This window comes from Nanorana parkeri, unplaced genomic scaffold (genome assembly GCF_000935625.1).
Source record: "Nanorana parkeri isolate BGI_ZX_2015 unplaced genomic scaffold, ASM93562v1 scaffold318, whole genome shotgun sequence".
In the NCBI taxonomy this organism is placed as follows: domain Eukaryota; kingdom Metazoa; phylum Chordata; class Amphibia; order Anura; family Dicroglossidae; genus Nanorana; species Nanorana parkeri.
The window spans coordinates 391,518-416,541 of record NW_017306586.1 but is presented as its reverse complement, the minus strand read 5'-3'; the positions used below and the strand labels follow the sequence as shown (position 1 = coordinate 416,541).

At 40.7% G+C, this 25,024-nt stretch overlaps 1 protein-coding gene across 1 annotated transcript in view; it reads right to left on the bottom strand.

Moving 5' to 3' along the window:
• The window catches only part of TPH2 (tryptophan hydroxylase 2), a 151,341-nt gene that overhangs the window by 123,867 nt on the left and 2,450 nt on the right, over nucleotides 1-25,024 (bottom strand). Inside the window, exons 2-4 of the mRNA XM_018558059.1 lie at nucleotides 10,027-10,163; nucleotides 4,667-4,850; nucleotides 3,644-3,744 (exon numbers count right to left, since the gene is read on the bottom strand). Of these exons, the coding sequence (XP_018413561.1) occupies nucleotides 3,644-3,744; nucleotides 4,667-4,850; nucleotides 10,027-10,163 (422 nt within the window). The remainder of the gene's footprint in view (nucleotides 1-3,643; nucleotides 3,745-4,666; nucleotides 4,851-10,026; nucleotides 10,164-25,024) is intronic.

Sequence of the window (25,024 nt, the reverse complement as noted above, 5' to 3'; positions counted from 1 at the left end):
TTTTCAGTATTTAGCGCTGCGGTACTTTGACTGACATTTATTCCGTCATGCAACGCTGTACTGAAATTAATTTTATAACATTTTTTGGAGACAGAGCTTTCTTTTGGTGGTATTTAATCACCACTGGGGGATTTTATTTTTTACTATATTAAGGAAAAATTACTGAAAATTGTGAAAAATCGTTTTTTTTACATTATGTTAGGAAACAATTATTATTACCCCAATTTTTTGGTAAAATATAAAAGACGGGGTCATGTCGGGTAAATAGACACCAAACATGTCAAGTTTTAAAATTGTGCACACCCATGAAATCGCAAAAAACTACAATACCCAACCATAGGCGACGCTTTAAAAGCTTTTACCACTCATCAGTTTAGTGTTATCGGTGATTAATGGCCCTAGAATTATTGCTCTCACTGCAACGTTCGTGGTGATATGTAACATGTGTGGCTGGCATAATGGGCGTTGTTTTCGCATGTATGCGCACCTGACGCATGTTTGCATGCGTGTATGTATGGGTGGGGACTTTTGTGGTTTTTTATTCTTTTTCATGTGTAACTTTAAAAAATTTCCTTAAATTTTTTCACTTAACTTTATTGCTATCACATAGGGGCCCTATGTGATAGCAAAGAGGATGTGACAGGTCCTCTTTATGGAGACATCAGGGGTCGGGCCATCTGCTTCAACAGCTTCTCTCCAGCGTCTGAAGCTGGAGAGTGAAACAAGAATGCTGAAGTGATGTGACACACATCACTTCCGCATTCTGACAGCGGAAAGGGGACTGGAGGGAGTTCATCAGATGTCACAGAGCCACTATGCTGGTCTCAGACTCGCTCCAGGCACAGTGGAGCCCGGGACCAGCGTGACAGCGGGAGGGGGGGCCGCGGAGGGGTGGGACACACACGGACCGGCAGCTTATACAAGTGATTCGCCGGCTATAGAGCTTGTATGTTAACAGGCATCGCTGCCTGTTTTAAAATTTAGGCAGTTTCCCACGCGGTGAATGCGAGTGGGTGGTCCTGACGGGACGTTTAAATACGCTCGATCAGATCTAGGGAACTCCCGACCAGCCGGCCCGGGGGGCGGTTAAGAGTGCACGTCACCTCCTCAATGCTATCACACTGAGGGCTTGTTAGCCCCATTGTTATAGCAATAAAATTACATTGAAAAAAATGTAAAAGTGTTTAAGAAATGAAATATAATAAAATAAATAAAAGCAACAAAAAAATGTAAAAGCATTTCCACACACACATACGAACACAAACATGTATGTAGGATGCGCAAGTGCATGTAAACAATAATTATGCAACACAGACTGGATATCTCCACATGAGTGAGAGAAATTATTCTAGGTTCCTCATTTATGGTTAATTCTAAACCGATGAGCTGTAAAGGCATTTAAATTAAGTAATTTTAAGTAATTTTCTAGCTAAAAATGCATATTTTAACATGTGTGTGAAAAATTGTACAATTTGTCCAGTAGTGAAATGGATAACACAGTGATAAAATACAAACAACGCAGAGAAATCTAATAATGATGTATTTTCTATAAATATCATATTTATGCTATATGCAAAACATAAGAAGTAGCAGCTACATTTTCATTTTACCCCATACATAGCTCCTCACAAATCCCCAATACTAACTAAGCTGGCGTAAAGTCTTAAATATACAAGTCCTTCATTCATTTCAATCCAGTTGGCAAATGATAATTCATCTACAAACACTTCCAGCAGTGGCCAAAACCATTATGCAAATGTTTTTGCTTGGTACAATATCTCTACGTATGCTATGTTGGTTTATGAGGGAAAAGCTCAGCTGTGCATGGTATTTAAAAGTTGAATGAACCAACTCATCAACAACTCATTTTCCTGAGTGAACAAATTAAATTTTAGCCTGCATAAATGTACCAAATGTTCCCCTTATATCAATGCATTTAGAGACATTTCTTCCTACAACATGAAGTAACATTTATGAGGCACAAAAGCCTAGTGCAGAGGACTAGGTTTAGACTAGGGCTGCAGCGAACGATTATTTTCATAATCAATTAGTTAATCGATTATTAACTTCGATTCATTGATTATTCGGATAAAAAAATGTAAAAATGAATACCGTTGTTTATTTAAAATAAAATACACAAATTCAGCGTTACAGACATAAAGTTTACTTCAGAATAACAGTATGCACATTTTTAAAAATCGTACTGCACTGGAACACAGAACATTATAGTATCGCATGTTCCAGTGAAATGAATGGCACCGCAACGCACCTTCTGCAGCAAAATTTGTCAGACCGAAACTGAAAATGACTTTTCCCACCTTTCATTAGGCATTTTAATTAGTTTAATGGATTTAAAATAATATGAACTGTAAAACTCTAAGCCAATATAATAAAATAACCAACCTTTTATTTAAAATAACACACCAAAAAAAAATATATTTTTAATTTTAGTTTATAAAATGCTTTTTATTTGTATTTTTAATTTTTCTTTAACTTTTTTTAGTTTTTATAAATGTTTCAGTCTTTTTCATTTTAGTTTATTAAACTTTATTTTTTTTTACTTTACCCAGCCTGCTATTGGATATTTCAAATTGCAATTAACAATAGCAGGCTGGCATGGCGTTCGCCCACTGCCTGCTGTCAATCAGCAGAGAAGGGACCTGAAGGAGAAAGTTCTCCATCAGGTCCTGGTCTGGTGATTAACAGCAGGCAGTGGGTGAGTGCAATAGTCAGCTTGCTTTTGGCTATTGCATTTTAAAATATCGAATAGCAGGCTGGGTATAGCTCCCAGCATCTAGATGCAGCGGATGCATGGGGCGGGGCAGAGGAGGCACGGGGCTGGGTGATCGTAGGAACTGGCCGAGTGACCGGAGGAACGGGCCAAGCGGAGGAACGGGCTGGAAGCATTATATTTGTTTCTTTTTTTATTTGCTCTGTTTAATGATTTTATAAAAATGGAAAACAATGGAAAAAAGTGTATTTTGAAAAAAGGAAAACAATGGAAAAAATAGAATTTGCACTTTTGGGCTACAGTAACTGCACTGTGCAGTTACATGTTTTTGTCCATAGAAATGAAATAAAATCTTCATTAAAATAAAATAACATAACTTACAACCTACAAGACAGCATTGCTAAAAGAAATACTATCTCTGTGAAGGTGTAAGTGGTAACATTCACCTGTTCTGGAACTGTAGTTACAGTATATACATTTTAGAATTATATGTATATAATTGGCACAGGGTAGCACTACTCAGGGTGCCAGTATGCATTTTAATTGTAATTTTATTTTCCATAGTTTAATTTTCTCGTCATATTCTGTCTTCCTAATTATTTTCATCGAGTGACCCATGATTTCCCCAAAATTGTTATATTTAGAAAAAATATATACATTTCATATTAGTAGAAAGAATTAACAGTGTTGTGTAATATGGAGGCTTCCTTTGACTTATGGCTATATCTTTAACTAATGATACAGAATACATGATACTGCACTGGGCACTGGGCATGAAAGTTTCTGGCACTCTCATATTCTTGAATGAGACATCAGTGTGCTCAAGTCCTAGCCTTTATTTCACATCTGTTTTGCTTGCACGTAAATATCAGAAATGTGCATTCTTTGAAAAAAAATGTTTGTATCACTCACCGGATGGTCAGCATCCAATTCAGAGCCATACATTAAAACCCTGTGGGAACACTTGTCAAGTTCTGAGATCTTTCTTGGGAACCATGGAACGCCATCAAGCTCTACTAGAAAGAAAGGCCCAAGTTAAAAAAAGTATTACTAAATTAAATATTATCAACTGTGCTACATACAGTGAGTGGCACAAGAGTAACATGGGTAGGCTATGGGTGAATATGTAGGCTACCTGGTATGCAACGTTTTGCTAATTGAGATTGTCCCTTAGGCGGTGTCAGATTGGAATATACATGGCCTAATAATTAATTGTTGTGTCCAATAAAAAAAGTTAATTGTGCCTTGCACACCATATTTGCATAATACACCCAATAATGTATTGTCAGAATGTATGCATTCCATAATTTTGCAGTTCTAGAAGTCAATAAGCTTAAATATGTTAGTGCAGGAGCCCATTTTTAAATCCTCTTGTAGCTATAATGGCTAGCTGGACAAAGCTTTTAAGGTCTGCTGCTATGTCCAATGTCAGTTTCCTCCTCATGTTGCTTAGGAAACTGGGCCAAAGTCACATGTGGCCCAATTACCTTACTGAGGAAAGCGTTGAACGCTAACAGGCACAACAATGATTCATGGCAGAAAGAGAACAACAGAAAGACTACAATGCTGTAGCACACTGCACAGCTGGACTCCCTACCTACTCCATAACTTTTTGCACCAGGTTTTCTAGTCTCTATGCACCCAAAACTAACCTATCAGCCTTGCTAGGAGTTACTTGTTCCATTTTTTTTTTCGTAGAAGTCCTATTATTTACAAAGGTGATTGAGGTAAAGGCTTTGAGATGAGTTTGTGTGACTCAAGTACATGGCCTCTGCTCCTACTTCTGTATCAGCGGTTGCTGAAACACAAGGGGTCCTGGTAAAGGACATGATCTCACTGCTGTCTCCTAGCTGACACGCCTATAACCTTACTACCTACTGTCCAATTCCATTGTATAAGCAGGTAAGGAAAATATGTTTAAAACAATGGTCTTGCCTTCATCTTCTCTCCATTTCCTCTCTGCTGGATTTACACAGATGATGTTTGGCTGAAGTTTTAGCAGATGAATGAGTTCCTGGTATTTCTTCTTGGTGCATTCAAACTCAATGTAGATCTCTGCCTCCGAGCTGCCTTTTTTTGACTTTCTTGACTCAATATGACTGATAGTTACATATTTTTCCTGAAAAAACAAATAGTAAGATACTTCATAATGCAGTACATCTGCCAATGCCTGCTCAACACAGCTTCCTTTTGACATGAGGTGCCTCATAATTTATATAGGTAGAGATCTCTTTTGTAAGCTAAATGAGATTATATACCAATTCCTAATAATTTTCATGAAAGGTGTACCTAAATAAAGTAAAAAACAAATGTTTTGTTTTGAATAAAGTGTGGAAGGGTTTGACTGTTGTGTCAGGTTTTCATTGTCCTCCGTGATCCTGTCTGGGAGATTCACCATTTCTGTTAGTCCTGAAATTGATGGGAAATGCAAAAAATGTAATTGAATAAAACTGGAGATGAGCAAGAATCTTGCAATAGAAATATCTGGTGGATTGCGTGACAATATCAATGAACCAAACTAAATAGTTACGTATGAATGCCAAAAAAATATAGTTCCAGGACACTGACAATAGGTGTGCTGCTCTTGGTGCAGGTAGAGAGAGCTCGCAACTGTAAAACAATGACAAAAATAGACAGAACACACAAACTAGTGCATTAAATGTGGACATGAGTATAGCAAATGAATTACATAGGGGGTTGCACTCACAAGAGTAGCACAAAGGAGTGCTTTCAAGCAGCACCATTACATTCTCATCTTCAACAGACATCTTGGAGCAGAGAAGAGATACTGCCCAAGGTGTCTGTTGAAAAGGAGGATATAATGGTGTAAATTGAAAGCACTCCTCTTTGCCATTCTTGTGAGTGCAACCCCCTATGTACCTAATTTGCTATACACATTATCACATTTAATGCACTAGGTTGTGCGCTCCGTCTTCTTTTTTTTCAGTGTTCAAAATTAGCACCTATACTATGTTTCTTTTGCAACTTATCATTTTATTTGTAAAACTGGTTAGTCATTGATATTGCTCCAGCATATCATCAGGAACAACCGACTACACTGTGATCTCTCCTTGTTTGTCTTTATTTAGACCCCTTGCTGTCCTCGTCTCTTCAGTATTGGTTTGGCGTTCAGTTCATAAGGTGAGAGGTCATTTATGTGAAAAGATTTGCTGCTACTTCTAAGAGAAAATTTCAGCTTGAATATCTGTTAGATTTTAGTCTCAGCATGGGATGCAGGCACCAACAACTGCTACATCTGATTTCAGCACTGGTGTTCATCACTGCAGTAGACTTCTATGGCTAATGTGCTTTCTTTAGCAGCTGCTATACTAGCTGGCATGATACAACCATTCAAGATATTTAGCTGTTGCTGGTTTTGGAACAAACCGAATTATTTTACAAATGTTTAAGTTTGTATTGAAGTCTCCCCCTACTGGTAAATCATTGTACTCTAGTAACTACAGAAGCAAATTCCATCATACAACTGATATGCACCACAAAGTCATTTGTGATCTGATTCAGGTACCTACCAGACACTTCATTTTCAAAATGTATAATCATAGCAATTACCAACATGTGTTTTCTGAGCTTTACAGTGACACTAAACTCAGGAGTTAAATCTTAAAAATGCAATTTAGGTATCTCAACTATTAACAAAAATTTCTGAATTGGTGCTGACACTGTCCTTCCTTCTGGAGGGTGGCTACTTTTGTTCCCCATGGTCCCTGTGTGTGTTGTAAAGTAGTCACCGCTCCAAGCTCACTCCTGTGATAGACTACAAGCTCATGTTTAGTTATCTAATTTGTATTGCTATAGTAGTCCATCACGGGAGTGAACTTGGAGCGGTGACTACTTTACAACACACACAGGGACCATGGGGAACAAAAGTAGCCACCCTCCAGAAGGAAGGACAGTGTCAGCACCAATTCAGAGATGATTTGAGGATCTACAGCTGAGTGATTCACAAATAAGGTACATTTTTGTTAGTAGTTAAGGTCCTTGAACTGATTTTGAAGGTTTAACTCCTGAGTTTAGTGTCACTTACAATGTTCCCTATATTCTTTGAAATTACACACCAATATTTCATTTTCTGTTTTAAAGGCAAACATATAATCTTTTAGCAATATACTGTATATGTGAATGTGGCCAAATTAAAATAGAACTCTAGCCAACCTGGCAAATACTTGGATGAAGTGCACGCAGACAAACTGAAAGATTGCCTTGTCTTGTTTGCTGTTGGCTTGTCTTTTTAATCACAAACTCAGGTTGATGTTACCCAGGTAGATGGGTGGCATCACTGTCTGCTATTGCAGCTCTGCAGCTTGTTTGTTAGCTCCCAGGCTCCTTCCTGCCCATTGAACTGAGTGTCTGTTGGAACTTCTTGCACAGCCTCACGGAGAAATACAACCACACAGTCTCATATGCATGCTGCACATGGCTTGAAAACAGGAAGGAAGCCACAGCTTTAATCTCTACCTTTTTCAATACAACAGAGACTATACCATAGATATAACAGAATTTATAAACACTGCCATCTAGTGACCGAAATTGTATACTGCAGAAGTTGTTGCTATAAATACAGTAATGTGTATTCTAACAGTGTCATCCTAACGTTTAGGTCCTTCCTGGGCTTCCCTTATCTTTGTAAATAAACCTACACATTCTGCCCACTCTACAGTGCCTGAAACATGTTACAGGATGACAGCATTGTACAATGCAAGGCAGCATGCAGGGAACCCAGGAAATTAGATATGTTGTTTTGTTCTAATGAATATATATACTGTATATATATATATATATATATATATATATATAAAGATATGGAGCTCAGTACTTAGTACTCATTAAGGTATCATGGAATGTATTTTTTTAAATACAAGAAGTGTAAGTACCTGAATATGACTTGGTTTCAGTCCCTGTAAAGCAGAGCTTAGGCAGTTAGTTGTACTGCAGTGCAAGAAACATGCTGATAGGAGTAGAGAGCAGGGTGATAGAGATGTGAGCTCATCAGTCTGTTTCTTCTAATTTTATTGTCCAGTCACTGGCAAGTGTTACTTGCAGCACGGAAAAATCATGTCTCCTGTCCTGCCAAACAGTGCTGTGCAGTGGGGCAGAGCTGTGTAAATCTTAGAAATGGATGAACAGACATACAAACTTACGAATGAACAGAAATATAAACTAATATTTAGTGTTTCACATCAGAGTGTCCCCTTATTTTTGTAGTTAATGTAAAGGGGCACTCTAAAGGGGACCAATGCAAGGGGGCACCCATACCTTATTTTCCTACTTTATCAGTACTCCAGAGGTGGGATCCAGGAGGTGGAGCAGGCTGCAGGAGAGAACAGAAGAACATACTCTTCCATCCTCCTTTAATGCTGGGAGCAGGGAACACATTTGATGTGGCAGTCCGAGCAACCAATGACTTCAGAAGAGGTTGACACCCGACATCATTGGTTGCTATTATGCCAGTGGTCCTAGCAACCAATGACTGCAGAGGAGGTGGACACCTGACATCATTGGTTGTTAGGCCACCAGTGGTCCTAGCAACCAACAAATGAAGAGAAGGGGGCCTGTGCTGGGCAATGCTTGCAGTAAATGCACAGACTCTGGAGGCTGGTGCATCCCCTGTCAGCCAGCCACAACCAAGTGCAGGTTTGGTGACAGAGACAGCTGTAAAATGCCCAGGTCTGCTGTAGATAGTAAATACCTGTCTATTCTGCCTGCACCACCAAACACCACTGTAAGAAAGAGGATTTGCCACCTGAAGACTCTTTACAAGTTACTACTGGGAATGTTGCTCATTCCTGGAAGTAGCAGTTCATAAAGTCTTCAAGTGGCAATTAATATGATAGTCATAAGTCTCTACCCGCATACATGTTTCAGTAACTGACTCAAAATATGGAAGTCAGAAGGAGTTTCAGAAGGAGTGCTTAGCAACAGCAGCCTTTATTTTTCCTTCACATTAGGTTTCCCTTAAAAGAGAACTACGGGGTAACCTTTTTATCCCATAGTTCTCTTTAGGGTCACAGGAGGACATTTACTAACCTCCTCCCATGACCCAAGGCTCAGTATATAGCTCGCTGTAGCTTGCTATATACTGAGAGAATCACACCCGGGACGTATCCTGACAATATCTAGAGGCAGAGCCAGCTGTGCCCACCCCCTCCCTGTCCGTTCCTCCACTCAGCGCTGGAGGATCGGAGAGGGGAGGGGGGAATCCCTACGGGGAGCGGTGACTGACAGTCACCGCTCTCTGCAGGAGATGATTGAGAAGTGAGCGAGCAGCTGTATGTGTTCGCTCACTTCCTGATCTATAGAGGCGACCTGTGACAGTTTCAATGTCACACGTCGGCTCTAACTATGAGGATGAGTGGAAATCACTCACCTCATAGTTCTCCTTTAAAGCAGAACTAAACTCTGCCTATGCTTACCCCAGTGAGGCAACATCCGCAAGCTCACTCACCCATGCCAACATCTTTGCCCGGTCTTTTTCTTTCTGGGTTTCCACCATCTTGATTGGCCAACCCATAATCCACTTGTGTGCACATGGGGTTTAATGCATGGGTGCAATAGCAAACAGGAAAGAACCTTTTATTGCAGAAGAGACATCAGGGGAGTCATTTATCAAAACTGGAGCAGACAAAATATGAAGCAATTGCCTATAGTAATAAATTAGCTTTTCACTTCAGTTTGTTCAGTTAAGCTTTGTAAATAAAATATAGAAGCTGACTGAGCAACTGCTCCAGATTTTGTCTGCTCCATTTCTGATAAATCCCCCTCATTGTATGTCTCTTCGGTAATTAAAAAAGATTTCTGCTTTAATTTTTTTTTTTCCCGCAAGTTCTGCTTTGAGTCAAAACACCAAATACAAAATGTACATGACTAGCAATGGCCAGCTTTGTGTTGCACTCAAAAATCCTAACCCATCTTCTGGACATCATTCCATGGCATCATAGCATGTGTTGCTCTGAATATCCATGATGTTATTATGATCCATAATCTACAGCGCCCTTCTTTTTCTTATTGTTCTGTACAGCAGCAGGCAAGGAAATATGTTTTCACATTCTAATATTCATCTGTCACTGTGTCCACTTACAGTAAAGTGCTCCAATAGTTGCTAGTAAAGTACAATAATAGACCATAATAACAGCAAACATTTCTGAATAGAATAACTTTCAGGAAACAGAAAATGCATAACTATCAATTTCCTCTAATAATAGGTGTTTATTGCATGGCTAAGCTTTAACATTTTTGTTGCCCAAATGATATCAATACAAATAAATGTGAAAACTTACCTTAAAAATTTTTAAATCTTGTAATAAACCCCCGACTTCGTTTTTCAACGTGAGGACAACTGCTGTCTTTTCTATTTCAGCAGCTGGTTCAGTTTTGCTACATTTGTTCTCATCAATTTTCGCAGCATTCAATTTGTCTCGCTGCAAAAAATAATAATAATAATAATACATTGATTGAAGGGTGGCAGTACGTTTGAAATAAAAAGTAAATGGTTACATAACAGAGAGCTGTGTCAGGTGCATTACTCTGATCATAATACAAGTTTACTTTTATTCTTTTCAACTTATAACTATTAATCAATTGTAACCTTCAGTCTGAAGCAGCAAATTTTATTTTTTCAAGATTTATTCACCTTAATCGTATATTTGATAAAAATAGTGAGGGAATTTTATCAAAACTGGAGCGGACAAAATCTGGAGCAGCTGTGCATGGCAGCCAATCAGCTTCTCTCTTTTATTTTCAAATCTAAACTGAACAAACTGAAGAGAGAAGCTGATTGGTTGCCATGCACAGCTGCTCCAGATTTTGTCTGCTCCAGTTTTGATAAATTCCCCTCACTGTTTCTTAAAACGAAGTCCCCTCTCACACGGTCATTCCAATCAGGTCCATATGTCAGTTTTTCAGGCAGATCTGACCGGAAGCCTAATGTTAGTCTATGGACAGGTAGATCTAAACAGATGTGTGTCCATGTACATCCGATTACACAGACATCCCAAATCTCCCAGACGTCCTGGGAGTCTCCTGCTATGAGATAGCGGCTCCGGGCCACCTGGGAGAGAAACATTTTCTCCTGGAAAGGTTTACTCTGCACTGTCTTGACATCGGGGCCACCGGCCGCCGTCAGAGAAAAAAAAAAAAAACAAAAGGAATGAATAGCCAGATTGCTATTGGCTATTTCAATCTGCAATAGCCAATATCAGACTAGCTATTGTACCCGCCCACTGCTGCTGTCAATCAGCAGAGGTGGACCTGAAGTTCTCCATCAGGACAGCAGCAGCTGTCAGAATACTAAAAAAAAACCCAGCAGATAGCACGGGAAGCATTAGCTTCTTTGCTATCTGCCATCATTTCAGCGGGGTGCTCTCCCTGAAATGAGAAGGGCACCTCCCTGAAATTACTTTATTCAGGTTTGGATCCCTGGATTACCCCTGACTCTGGCCTGGTCTGGAAAACCAAACAGAACAAAGTTCCGTTTTTGCGAACCTGATCGTGGCGAATCAGGGGTAATCTGATGTAGACAGACATATGTCCACTTATATCAGACTCCCCCGTCTGCACGGATCCCCTGCTGATCGAAACTGACAGGCGCCCATGTGAAAGGGGCCTTGAGGTGCCCAAATACAACCTGATTCTTCAACAAACTGTGTCTAAGAATATTTTCGCATGGTCATGTTAATCTACTAAATCTGCGGTCCTTTTTGAGAACATTTTCAAAAACATAAGGGACAAGTATAAGTTTTACAAGCGTTTGGATAATCTCTGAAACAGCAAGGGAAGATTTAAGAGGTATTAGAATGAAAGTAAGCCATGTACGTTATGAAATGTATGTTATGCTTATATTTAAAGGAGAATTATGAGGCGAGTGATTTTCACTCAGCCTCATAATCTGAGCCGACTTGTGACAATTAAACTGTCACAGGTCGGCTCAGTAGATCGGGAAGTGAGCGAACACATACCGTCACTAGCTCACTTCTCGATCTATCTGTGCAGAGAGCCGTGACTGTCACTCACGGCTCCCTGCAGGGATTCCCCTCCCCTCTCCTATCCTCCAATGCTGACTGGCGAAACGGACGGGGGAGGGGGCGGGCACAGCTGGCTCTGCCTCTGGATAGGCAGAGCCAGCTGTCAATCCCGCAGCTGGGTGGATCCAGACAGTATTGTCGGGATCCGTCCCGGCTGCGGCGTCTCAGTATACAGCTCGCGTTATACTGAGCTTTGGGTAACGGGAGAACGCTAGCTTGTGTTCTCCCGTGACCCTTAGGAGAACTATGGGGAAAAGCCCTGACCCCATAGTTCTCCTTTAAATACTATATATGATTTTATTGCAAATACTCTTTTTTTTTTTGTTTTTCTCGACTTTTGATTTTCTTGTATATATATGAGATACTTTAATAAAGACACTTGAACAAAAAACAATCTGCAATCTGAATGATTTGATCACAGAGAGGAAACATTAGGTCCCATAGAGAGGAAACATTAGGACTTCTGGCAGGATTTTTATTATAAACAGGAAAATTGGCAGCCCCTTTAACTCACAGTCACAGCTTACCTATCCTTCCTGGCCTTTGATCACCAGAAGAAAGTGAGGGAAGGCACAAACAGATTTTTTTAGGTGAGAGGAGGAAATGTCCTCAGTAAAGGAGAAGTAGCGGCCAATTTTGGCAGATATTTTTGTGGCAAGTGTATTTGCTGTTCTTAAACAAAACTGAAGCTGCACTATGAATACAATTATTTCTACTTTGGACAGCCAAAAAGTGGTTTGCAAAAACCAAAAGCAACAGGATTAAACAGTGCCGCCTGTAGATATACATGTATATGGTAAGAACGCTGAAGGATATAAATGAACAACAAATGTAACTAATCTGCATGTACATATATTTCCTTTGGAAAGTAGTCATGAAAACCAAATGATATTATAACATGAATATAATTTTTTGGGATTACTTTAACTTGTACAAATTCTCATATATCCATCATATACATAGAATACCTTTTTTAAAGCCAGAAAATCTTCTCCTGGTAAACTGGAACAAAACATTTTAATTCATTTTGTATAAAGTGTGAAAGGTTTAGAATCTGTGTAAGGTTTTTAATGCTGTCTGTGTGTCTTCCACACTCTAACAACAGCTAAAATAGTGCTTTTATTGCTACCTGTATATTCACTGAAGAAATTCTGTTTGTTTCTTCAATGTCCAGTCAGCCGGTGTCTATCGTGGTGTCCATACCACAAGATTGGATTACAGAATAAAGAATCTTTTAGCAGGTAAAACATTTCCCTTGTACCTACTTCAATTGTGAATTTAGCTGCTTGCCTGCAGTTTCATTTTTTAACAGCTCGTGTGGAATTTTTACTTAGATTGATGTTCTTCTTTAAATTCACCTTTCATGGTTCCAATCAGTGTTGATACAAGCCAACCCCTTTGTTAGATGTCTATTTAGTGGTCAGTTTAACAGTGATCATAGCATATGTGTCAATGCCTAAACAAGACCATGGGAGTGAAGAAAAACAGTGACAGGTAACACTCCATTTGGAAAAGAAGAATAGTGTTCATGGTGAATGTCATCTAAGTTGAGGCTAGGTAACAAATCTTTGGGAATGGGTACATTAAAGTGTAATTGTAAGATCATTCATTGGAAGAGAAGGATTTGTTTCTTGGATGATACTTGTATACATGTTACCACTTGTATCACAGGCTGTATATATCTCTAGAAATGAAGACAGTTGTTGTTCACACTATGCAGGTAAGCATACAGACTTCAATGTGTAGAGCAATAAAGCATATGTTAGTGGGACTGCCTGTTCTGTGTTTATGACATCCCTATTCAGAGAACTTGTCAAACATGTGACAAAACATGCTTACAAGTAGACATGTGCGATTCGTTTCGTTCCGAATCGAAATTCGGATGAATTTTCGGAAATTCGGACATTCGGATGTATCCTAATTTCGAATTACAGATATAACGAATGCAAATGAATCCGAATTTCCGTTTCCGAAATTCGGTAGCGGTAGTTCGTTCGAACGTTCGTTTCTTATTCGTTTCGTTCGTTGAAGAAAAACATTTTTCCCCCTCAAATGTCACTTTGCTGAAAACGAACGAACGGATGAACGAAACGAATAAGAAACGAAAACTAAATGAACGTTCGAACGAACTACCGCTAACGAATGTCGTCCGAATCCCGAATCCGAATTGACTTTCACACCCGAATCCCGAAAAAAGGAAATAACACACAAATCTGAATTTAAAACGAAACGAAACAAATTTTTGGGCAGTGCACATGTCTACTTACAAGTACTGAATAGTGAGCTACTGTGTGGTTTATCATCCATTTATACAAACCGTAACAATTTATGTTTGCTAAACTTCCAGGTTCAAGCATAACTATATTATTCATTACAACGTAAAAGTAAACCTGTCATGAGAAATATAGGCTGCTATTGCTGAACTCTTAAAAATACTAGTTGCCTGACTGTCATACTGTTTTTTTCAATTTGTAATGACAGACTAAGACTAAGTAAAGTCAAGTGAAGTCATAATTAATCTGAATACTCATTACTCAAAAAGCACAGACGCTAACGTATTAACATGGCAGGCATGTAATTAGTATTTCTCTAATGTTTATTGAGGGACACCACTTTGATCCATAGATTAATACCAATAGGTTTTTACCACACTGCTGCTAGATAACAGGTTGCCTTAAAGGAGAACTATGGGGTTAAGGCTTTTCCCCATAGTTCTCATTAGGGTAACGGGAGGACACAAACTAGCGTCCTCCCGTCACCCTAGGCTCAGTATACCGCGAGCTGTAGCTCACGGTATAAAGACGCCGCAGTATACCGCGAGCTACTGCTCGCGGTATACTGAGACGCCGCAGCTGAAGCGGATCCCGACAATTATGTCTGGATCCGCCCAGCTGCGTGACTGACAGCTGGCTCTGCCTATCTAGAAGCAGAGCCAGCTGTACCCGCCCCCGTACATTGCGCCAGTCAGGCAAAAGTATTTTCATATCATTCCTTTTTAAAAGACATTGGGGGACATTTATCAAGCAAATTAGAGACATAATTATTCACAAATCGGTTCACTTTAGAAATATATCTAAAACAGGTTTACAGATCCATGCATTCTGAGATAGATTTATTACTGAAGATGTGACAGATTGCACTTGCATAACTAAGATGTAGTCAGTCAGGATTTATTCTGTTGCAGGACTACTTTAGAGCAGCCGAGGAAGGAATTTCTGACCCATGCTGTAACCTGGTAATAAATCTGTCTCACAATTTGTCTCATGCCTCTTATTTATCACTGCTTTGCCATCTAATAAAATTGATAAATGTCCCCTATTGTGTACAAGGAATGGAAAAGCCAAAACAAGGACTTTGCCATTCTTAAGTGTTTTCAGTTTGTTGACAGTTTTTTTGGGGAGGGTCATTTGGGAGGCACGCAGCTTACCATCCCTTAGATATTAGGCTCAGGAAAGTTGTTTATTCCACTTTGATGGAGGATCATGATGTTAGAGTTAAGCCTTTACAGTTGGGGTGGGGTCCTGTGTTCAGAGTCAACACGGGATAGCAGGACCATGGAGGAAGCCCAGCTACCAGACAGGCCTTACTTCCAGGATCACCTGGAGGGACACCCGATGAGGGCACCATCAAACAATGACATAACAGTGAAAAGAGTCAACAAACGGGGGAGCCAAGAGTCCAGCAGAGGTGTGGGAGGTAGAACACTCTCTGTACACTGTACAATCTCTGGGATACCCTCTCCTGACCTCTGCACTTTTTGCAATACCCACTTCTGACCTATGCACTCTCTGTGATACCCACTCATGGGCTCTGCACTCCCTGTGATACCCACTACTGAACCGTGCACTCTATGCAATACCCCAATAGTCTTTGAGATACGCACTCCTAACCACTGTACTCTCTGCGGTACCCACTCCTGAGCACTCAATTGTATTACACACTCCTGATCCGTGCACTCTGTGTGGTAAACATTCCTTCACTCTGTATGTTATGTACTATTGAACTGTGCAACTGTGGAGTATCCACTCATGACCCTGTACTGTGTGCGATACCCACTGTTGACTCCAGTCCTGTCCCCTGCACTATATGCACTATGTTATGCATTTCATACTCCTCACCACTGCACTGTACGCTGGGATATATATAGCATACTCCTGACTACTGCACTCTGAGTACAGTGTTTCTGTAGTTCTTTTTTAAGGTTGGCTTTGCACAGAGAATCATATAGATATGCAGTATATATATTGTTCACACCATCCCAGGCCAGATCTGGATGTGTTTCTTCAAACGCATGTATGCGTGTTTTTTAATGCATTTTTTATGTGTTCCAGTGCATCACTTGATGTTGCTTGGGTTTTAAGCGTATACCAGTGCATCCTGGTGCCTTTGTATGCATTTGCATGTGTTCCTGTGCATTCTGGTGCAAACAAATGCAGTGCTGTACTTTTTTTAAAAGCTCTGGAACTGAACACAATGGTGTGAACTAGCTTCATTTAAAACCATTGGAATTACTGTGTATTGCGTTTTTGATGCAGTTAAAAAACGTTCTGTCCTGGAGATGATGTGAACACAGTGTACATACGTGCTAGATTCTCACATGTGGCATAAAGATTAAAGCATATTTTGTGGGTAAAGGGTCTGTGGCATATGTGTGCACATACAGTAAGCAGGTGCCAGTTTTAGTTAACCCTTCCCCTTTAAGCCCCCACCACCACACACCACCTCATTCTTCTCATCTGGGTGCCCCTGCTGCCAATGATCTGGCCCACTTTACCACTTTATTGAACAATGCTGTGTGTGTAAAGTACATATCGCCCATTTCCCTCAAGTTCTGACTTCACTTCTCTCAAGACTTCTCTCAAGACTTCCTCTTGATATGTTCTCAGGATTTTTCTACTCCTGCACACATGATTCACTATAGGTCATGTGAGTTACTCAATATGATCTGCTGAAGGAACCTGAGAACTGCAACTAAGGGGTCTATTCACAAAAGGGTGAAGAGTTTGGAGAAGGCAGGAGAAGTTGAACAATCTAGGGCAACATAGCTGAACTGGAAAGTGAGCTGAATTGGAGAATTTTTCCAAATCAGCTATTTTGTCCTAGATTGTTCACTTCTCCGGCCTTCTCCAAACTCTTCACCCTTTTGTGAATAGACCTGTAAGACATGACTAAGTTCTGGCAAAGACCTCAAAGCAGTGTGTATTTTTTAGCACCTTTCATGGGCTCAGACGAGATAGTGTTTTCCTCCTACACAGATTATTACCACTGGACAACAAATCTTTTCATAAGTTTTGCTTCCTGGTGATTATGATAGACCCATTCAAGCTGAACACAAATATAATTTCAGAATGGCTGTATCACGTAGGAATCTGGCACAAATTCAAGAGAACTAAAAGTGTTTCTATCTATAGATTTTTATTAAAGATTTAACAAAGTATGGACAGAATAAACATTTATAATACAAACTATGTAATGATGGATAGCAGTAGAGTGTCACAGTTCAGCTGCAGACTTGCAGCTGAGCTGTTACTTGTAATTCTACAAGTAGTGTATATTTATACCTATTACCCCTGGCTCTGCAGGCATGCAGGGCTGTGCTGGTGCTTGTAGTCCTCCAGGCATGTGCTCTGAACCTGACTCACTCTTGTACCAGTCTGGCAGCTTTAGGCGTCGGCCGACCTCTCCTGCTGTTTCTTATGCAGCTTCTCGACCAATCAGTGAGGTCCGCTTGTGGCCAATCCTGTGGATCCGCCCACTTACTGTCTCTATTTAAACCAAGGGCAGTGAACGGCACACTGCCTGGGCAATGCTTTTCTAAGCTATATGCTGAGCCCCTGTTTGTGAGTTAACCTGATTGCCTTGAAGTTTATCCGTGTCCTGACTGTTGACTTGTCCCTGGAAATCCCAGTCATCTGTCTGTCCCTATCCTTTGGATATTCCCTGGAAATCCCAGTCTTCAGATTGTCCTTGGAAGTTATGGTCCTCCGTCTGTCCCTGACCTTTGTTTTGTCCCTTGGTTATGTGTCTGCAACCTGTCCAGAACTCTGGCCTTGTCAACCATTCTTGCCTGTTAGGTGAGTTGGGTGAACCTAGGGATTGTGACCTGGGGTCAGCATGCGGCCAGCTGCAACAACAACTGGTTAACTAGGTTAGACCTAGTTGTTACATTGTGAGCTGCCTTCAGCCCTTACAGCATTATACACTAAGCCCAAGCATTCTCAGGTATGCCCAACCTATTCAAGTTCCACAAACGTTATGCAACCAGCCCTGTGTGCATGCCCGAACATGTATGATTTACACAAAGCATCATATAATGCAAACGGAAATTAGTTAGCCTAAAATGTAACAAGAAAATGCAAAAATAAAAGATTTTAAAAAAGATATACCCAGAACTTTTCAAGAACCAAAATCTTTTGTTGCCCAGCGTAATCAATCCTGCTGTGCCCCTACCTGATAATGGGAAAACATGCACTGTTATGGGGCTTTGAGCACCAGAGATGAGTACTACAATTGAAGAGGGGCAGTGTGGATGTACTAAGATGAGTAAAGCATTGCACGCCAACCACTTGTACTAACTATATAAAAAAATATTACACTCATCCTATTTCCATAATTCCTGAAAAGTATTGCAATTTGGCTGTTTTTATAATATTTTGTTTCTCTAGGCATAATAACATGTTCCTGTTGGTGTAACGCATATATGTGGCAGCACGGTGGGTGAGCTTTAACATTGGGCTGCCACATATATAGAGGCTCTAGTGCCCTGTGCTAAGAACGTGCTCACTTATGCGCTCCCAGCATAGTAACCAATTATCTCCAACAGCTCCCAGTCACTGCTTATGATCAGGAGTTGGTGTGATAGCCCCCGGATCAGGTGCCCCCTGTGACCACCAATAACGGGGTTCACATGAGTGGGAAGTAAGTGTACAACTTCCATAGTTCCCCATAAAGGCCCAGGGGTGCCAGCTCCGAGCGGTTAAAGTACACCGATGAGAGAATTATGGAAACTGCTACTACTCTTCAACACTTTCTCAGTCTGTGACCCAGATAAGGAATCTCAACACTTTTCCAAAACTCCTTTACTGTGTGCCTGTCCCTAGTCAGTAGCTCAGAAAATACTGAAGCCAAGGACAGTCAGGCAATTAGCATTTTTAGAAGGAGGCCAAAAATGGCAGCCCCTGTACTCCTCATGACTGGTGCACTTTAAAGATACCACATTGTATTCCTAAGAATGCATTTATACAAGTGCTCTGTTATTGTCTCATATTTAGATTCACTAATTAGAATACTATAAAGTAGACACAGCTGAACTGAGGTCTTCTAAATTGCTGCAGAATGAAGATTTCATACACAGTGTATTATCACGGCTATAAAACGGAAAATAGGCCATGATTATAGTTTTTGAGTTCCAGATAAGCACACTTAAAGATATTTGTTTCTCAGCTATTTATCAATTTAATGTAGCCCCTATTGCGTGAAATAACACCTTGTGCGGAATGAATTCTAACTACGCCACTCATAAACATTCTTTACGACAAATAATCAATGTCATTTCTATGCTTTGTTCCAATAATTACATGCCATTGAACTGATACTCTTATGTCAATAACTCTCCAATTATCATAATCCAGCAGGAACAATTAGTATATTCTGTTATAGCAGTAGGAAACAGGATTCTGCATTCATTCAAATACAACGGGATTGTTTCAGCACATACAAATAAAATGCCACTAATGCAAAAAATATACCAGAAAAACCTTCTACAAAATAATGATATTTCAGCGCTCTTAAATTCACGCTCACTGTAAACATGTTACATTAAAAGAACACGCGTGGTTTAGATTATACACGAATCTGAATATTCAGTTTTAAAGCAGTCCTTAAAGTGCACCTGTGCCCAGAATATGGACATTAAACTATTTGCATATTCTAAACAAGCAGCGAAAGAGCTTTAAAACAAGCCCTCACTTACCTCTCTAGCTACTTTTATTGTGAAGTTATTCATTGTCTGAAACTGGTCGGTTTCTAAGGCCCCGTTCACACTGAGCGATTTATCGCGCGGCTATTTACTGCGCGATATCGCTCTCCAATGCTTGGCAATGGGCCAAAGGGTCCTGCTGTCGCGGGTCGTGCGTCACTACAGCAGGACCCTTTTTGGAGCGGATTTTGCTGCGATTCAATGCTTTTCAATGCAAGCATGTGCGCGATATCGTGCGCAAAATGCAAATCGTGCGACAAATGCGCGATTTGCGAATCGCGCAGTGTGAATGGGGCCTAACAGTTTAAAGAGGAACTCCAGGTTTTATGAAAATGAACCCTTGCATGGGGCTACCTTGCACTGCAAGGGTTAACTGCTCACTTTCCTCTAGAGTCCAGAATAAAGAAGATATACTCGGTTCTGCAGCAGTCACCTCTCTCTATCGCCACTCCATCGGTGCAATGTACCTCAGCGTCCTCACATCTAATGCACTTGTATTAGATGTGATAACATCACCGGTCCTTAGACCACCAGAGCCTGAGGGAGAAGAGGCTGTGGTGAACAGTCTAGCAGCTAGACAGACTGGGTGAGTATACTTTCTTTATTTTAGCCTCTAGACCAAAATTAACACTTAACCCTTGCAGTGTGGGAGTAGCCCCCATGCAATGGTTAATGTTTACAATTCAAGGAGTTCCTCTTGAATAACAACTGCTGCATGTTTTTATTAGAGGGTCCGCCTAGGACAGCCTATGCATTTTAATTGGCTGCACCATGCATGACAAATGCAACAGAAAAGCTTGTGAAGCTGTTTAAGGTGCGAGCTTCACACATTTTTTGAACACGCCCTTTTGCGCATTTGACACACATTTTGCACATGCAAAAAAGTGTGCATCTTGCTTGCTGCGCTGGGGTTCCATCAACAATAAATAGCACCGCAAGAGTGGCAAGCATTTCTCATGCATTTTGTGAACAATTGTGCACATATTTATGCGATTAGCAAGTGTTTATGGAGCCTTAAAGTACTATTATTGTTTTTCAGAATATGTAAATACTTTAGCATGAATGTATTGGACAAATTTCACAGTTTAAGCTCCGGACAAGTGATTGTGGTTAGGCTGAGAGGTGCATTTTGGGGTTATGGTGTCATCAGCTGGCTTCAGTCTAGAAAGCAGATTTTTTTTTTTTTATCGAAGCCCGTGGACGTGCATCAAACTTCCCCGTGAACAAAAAAAGTGAACCGTGAAATCACAGCACACAAAAACGTGCACAAGGGTGCAAGGTCCTTCGAAAGAAGGGACCTACTTTCCCGACCCCCCGGGGCTCAAGGCTCCTGACAGGGGTTGAGACTGTTGGCCCACCAACCCGAAGGCCGGTGGACCATTTCCTTCGGGGACCTGCCGAAACAGGTCCCTCACAGTACTAGGCAGGTGGGCTCTCCCGAAGAGAGACCCACCTCCTGGGTGGGAGGAGACAGAGAACCCCCTACGAGGCACAGAATCTCCTCCCAGCATCAGGAATAGGCCCCGAAGAAACCTGCACCTTCCGCAATCTGTGGGTCAAAATTTAAAATAAAAAAAGTGCCAATCGTGCATAGAGCGCTTAAATAAATCTAAAGTGCCAGTGCACCACTCTGACAGGCCTTAGGGGCCGGAGTGCAAAAATATTGCCCCAGACTAGCCATAAGGCCTGTCTTGGAGGCGAAGTGCAGAAATAAGCAATATGGTATGTGACCAAGTGCTACAGTGAGTCATGTGGGGTCCCATACCCAAGTGACTTTCTGAGCACCCCTGGGACGCCACCCCCAGGGGGCACAACACCACGGGCTTCTGCCGCCCCCGAACCCTCGAACCAGACCAAGCTTCGCATCCGTTCAGTCAGAAAGCCATGTACTGAGCGGTTCCCCTCTCACAGGAAGCCGCCCCACACGCTCTTTCACTTCAGTGAGTACTAAGTAACCATCCCCCGCAAGGACGGTTCTTTTCCCCACCGAAAACTGATAAGAACAGATACTACACTTGATCTTAGCCAAAAGGCCGAGAAGTCTAGAAAGCAGATCCTGATTCTGGATGATACTTGATCCAAGATGATATCGGCCTTCTGCATGCTTCTCCTAGGTCAGTGACTCATAAAGCTTATCTTTCAACCTTATGAGATGGGAACTTATTAGCAAAAAATAAGTACAAAAGATACATCTTTGCCACACCCCTGATCACATGGATATGGACAATGACAAATCACATGGATATGGATATGGACTTCTGTGGATGTCAGTCTGGAGGTGTGAATGTTCCTAAGCAGACTGTATTTGCATGCAGACTGCCCTAGGTAATGCCCACATATGAAGCTGAATGACCATTATTGAAAGAACTGAAATCTAATCAAAGGGATGGGCAATGAACAGTAAGACTGTGGAAGAAAAAGGTAGATGATGTTGGATGTCCTCCAGCTAGGAAATGAGGCATGCTATATCTGACTTGCTGCAGCTTCTAATGCACATTGTGAGATATGCACAGCAGAGAAATCAGAGTAAGAAATGTCAGTACAGGAGACAAGTCCATACCACTGTACATAACTGAAGGTAAGTTCAGCTTTAACGTATTTAAAAATAACTGAACAAATAATCTAAAGGATGGATGAAAAGTTTAATGCAATATAAACAGCCCCAGCAGAAAAGGCTGTGCTATGGTCAAAGTTCCAAGTCTACTTTCTTAAGGACTGCAGAGTAGGAGAATCCTTCTTCATGTGTCCACATTGCTGACTTCAAGGGTAGCATGGTGACATCACAACAAGGGGGAGAGACAAAACCAGTCAATGGTGGGCCTGGACTGCAGTGTTGGATAACCACTTTCCACTAGCAATGCAGACACCACTGGTAGTCATGTGAGGGCCCAAGCAGGTCAAAAAAAGCCCTGGAGATTTTTGGCTGGTTGGATGTGGGAAGTACCCTGAGATTTACCAGATTTCTTCACAAAAGCTAAAAAAAGATAAGATAAAGCATTGTAGCCACATAACCAGGCAACTGGTAGTTCTAGAAGGAAGTCAGCAACGTTACCTCCATATTTCTTTTATAACAGGTTTGTTTTAATTGCTATAATATGTAAATAAAAAAGGCACATACAGAAGTCTAGATATACCTTCTGATGTTCCCATGAGTTCCCCAGGTAGCTGGAAATCTAGAGCACTTATTTATACAACAGTACATTGGCTCTGAAGTTGGTGCTCTAGCCCCCATCTCCCCACTGCCTATCGCACCTCACTATTGGCCAGGGAGGTTAAAACACCCATCTTTATCTGATTGCACCCCAACATTAGCTAGTGAGGATATCTATCAGCATAAGGGGTAACCAGTGAGCCATGGGAGGAAGGAAGAGTTAGTTAGAACTCCACTTTAGGTCACTGTAAGAATAACTGGCTAGAACTCAAATATGTTTGAGTTGAATATGAGAAAAACATAGCTGCATCCTTGAAGTCAGAACTTCTTCCAGGTCAATCACTCGGGAAGTATTGAAGCCACTGGATCAGCATTACAGCATTTTCATCAGAAGAGGTCACTAATGGAATCTTCCATAGTATATTAGTACAGTTTTTGTAGGCCTAGTCCACACAGGCTTCAGCTTGTACAAGACCAGCGTGAACAGTGAGCTTTTGAAGAGCTTTCGGCAAGCTTAAAAAGCACCCTTCAGTTCCAGTTTGAGAATGTTAAACAAAGATCTTAATGGGAGTGCTGATTGCCACGTAAAACAAGCTTGCTGAAAGTCTGCTAAAGCCTACTAACACCTTGTTTAAAATGACAGTCAGCACTCTGTCTAGGATCTGTGTTTAACATTCTTAAACTGGAGCTTATGGGTGCTTTAAAACCTTCTCAAGGGTTGTTAAAAGCTTGGTGTTCAAGGGATGAAACAAGAGCAGGGCTGGACAAATCTCAGGTCTCAGTAGCCAATACCCTTTCAAAATTACAGCCGGCACCTAACTTTGCTGGTTTTGTCTAGTTGTTCTCAATGACAGTCAATCCAGACTGGCTCCTGGTTTCCATATTAATTTGTCCACCCCTGGAGTAGACTAAAAAGGAACACCACAACTTGGGTCAACATGACATTTTAAGTCAAACCACTGCCTGTGAAAACCCTCTCTTATTGTGGATATATTTACTAAATTGGTTTTCTTACTAACCAATATTCTGGTGAACAGTAGAGCTCTGTAGTATGGCTACATGCAGTTATTTGGGGCACTCCAACCACACAGCTAGCCATTTTGTAGCATTTTGAATGGAGAAAGTATGATGTACTGGATATACAAGCATAGGACCTATTTTGGGTTAGCTAGAAGTCAGCGCTCCCAGAAGGCAAAGTATATGTATCATGAATTCCCCAGTCCCAGCCATAGAAGGTAATACAGATGATAACCAATCAGGGTCACTACTGCTGTGTGCCCACCCTGTATGCCTGATATTATAAAATAAAACTCTCTATGAGTTCTAATCTCATTAGGAGTATGTATAAAATGATTCATTAACAGCACAGGTAATGATTGCACTTTCAGTAGAGATGCCAGTACAAGACCATTACACGAGTCTACCTTTCATTATGTTATTGTAAATCACCCTCAGATACCATATGGTGAATACTTTTTCTGTGCATCTAGTAAAATCATTCATAAACTTTATATGTTAACTATGCAATCTGAAATAATTGTTAAAGCAGGACTTTAGTCACAAGCAAAACATAATGTCTGACTCCTGCTTCATTCCCAAGCAAAATCATGCAGATTATTTTTTTTTAAATGCGTCTAGGTACCTCCATTTTGAGTTTTCAAGTTTGTACCCATGCATCTTTGAAGCAGGACTACCATTTAAAGCCTAGCCAAAATGTTTTTTGAGTTTTATATAGAATGGGGATGGGTTAGATTTTAATTGCTGTCCTTTGTCTGTGCTGGGAAGAATTTAATTAACTCCCTGTCCAAAATGGTACCAGTAACTGTCACAGAAAATGAAGGGAAATCTCCACACGGGATTCCTGTTTGAAGACCTCTGAGTACCTACTGAACACTTGCTATATTACTTTACCGTGTGGAACACATTTTTATCAGCATTAAAGACAGAATGAATGTAAAAAACAGCCTACGTAGCTTTCAGTGACAAGGACTGAGACTAACTATTTAGGCTAAGAGGGATGCTTACAAAGTTCACCTCCTTTTATTTTTATATGGTTGAAATCTGTAAAACAAAAAGCTCTTCTGTAACTGCCCAAGCACCCTTGGCAGTGTTATGGCTTGTCCCGA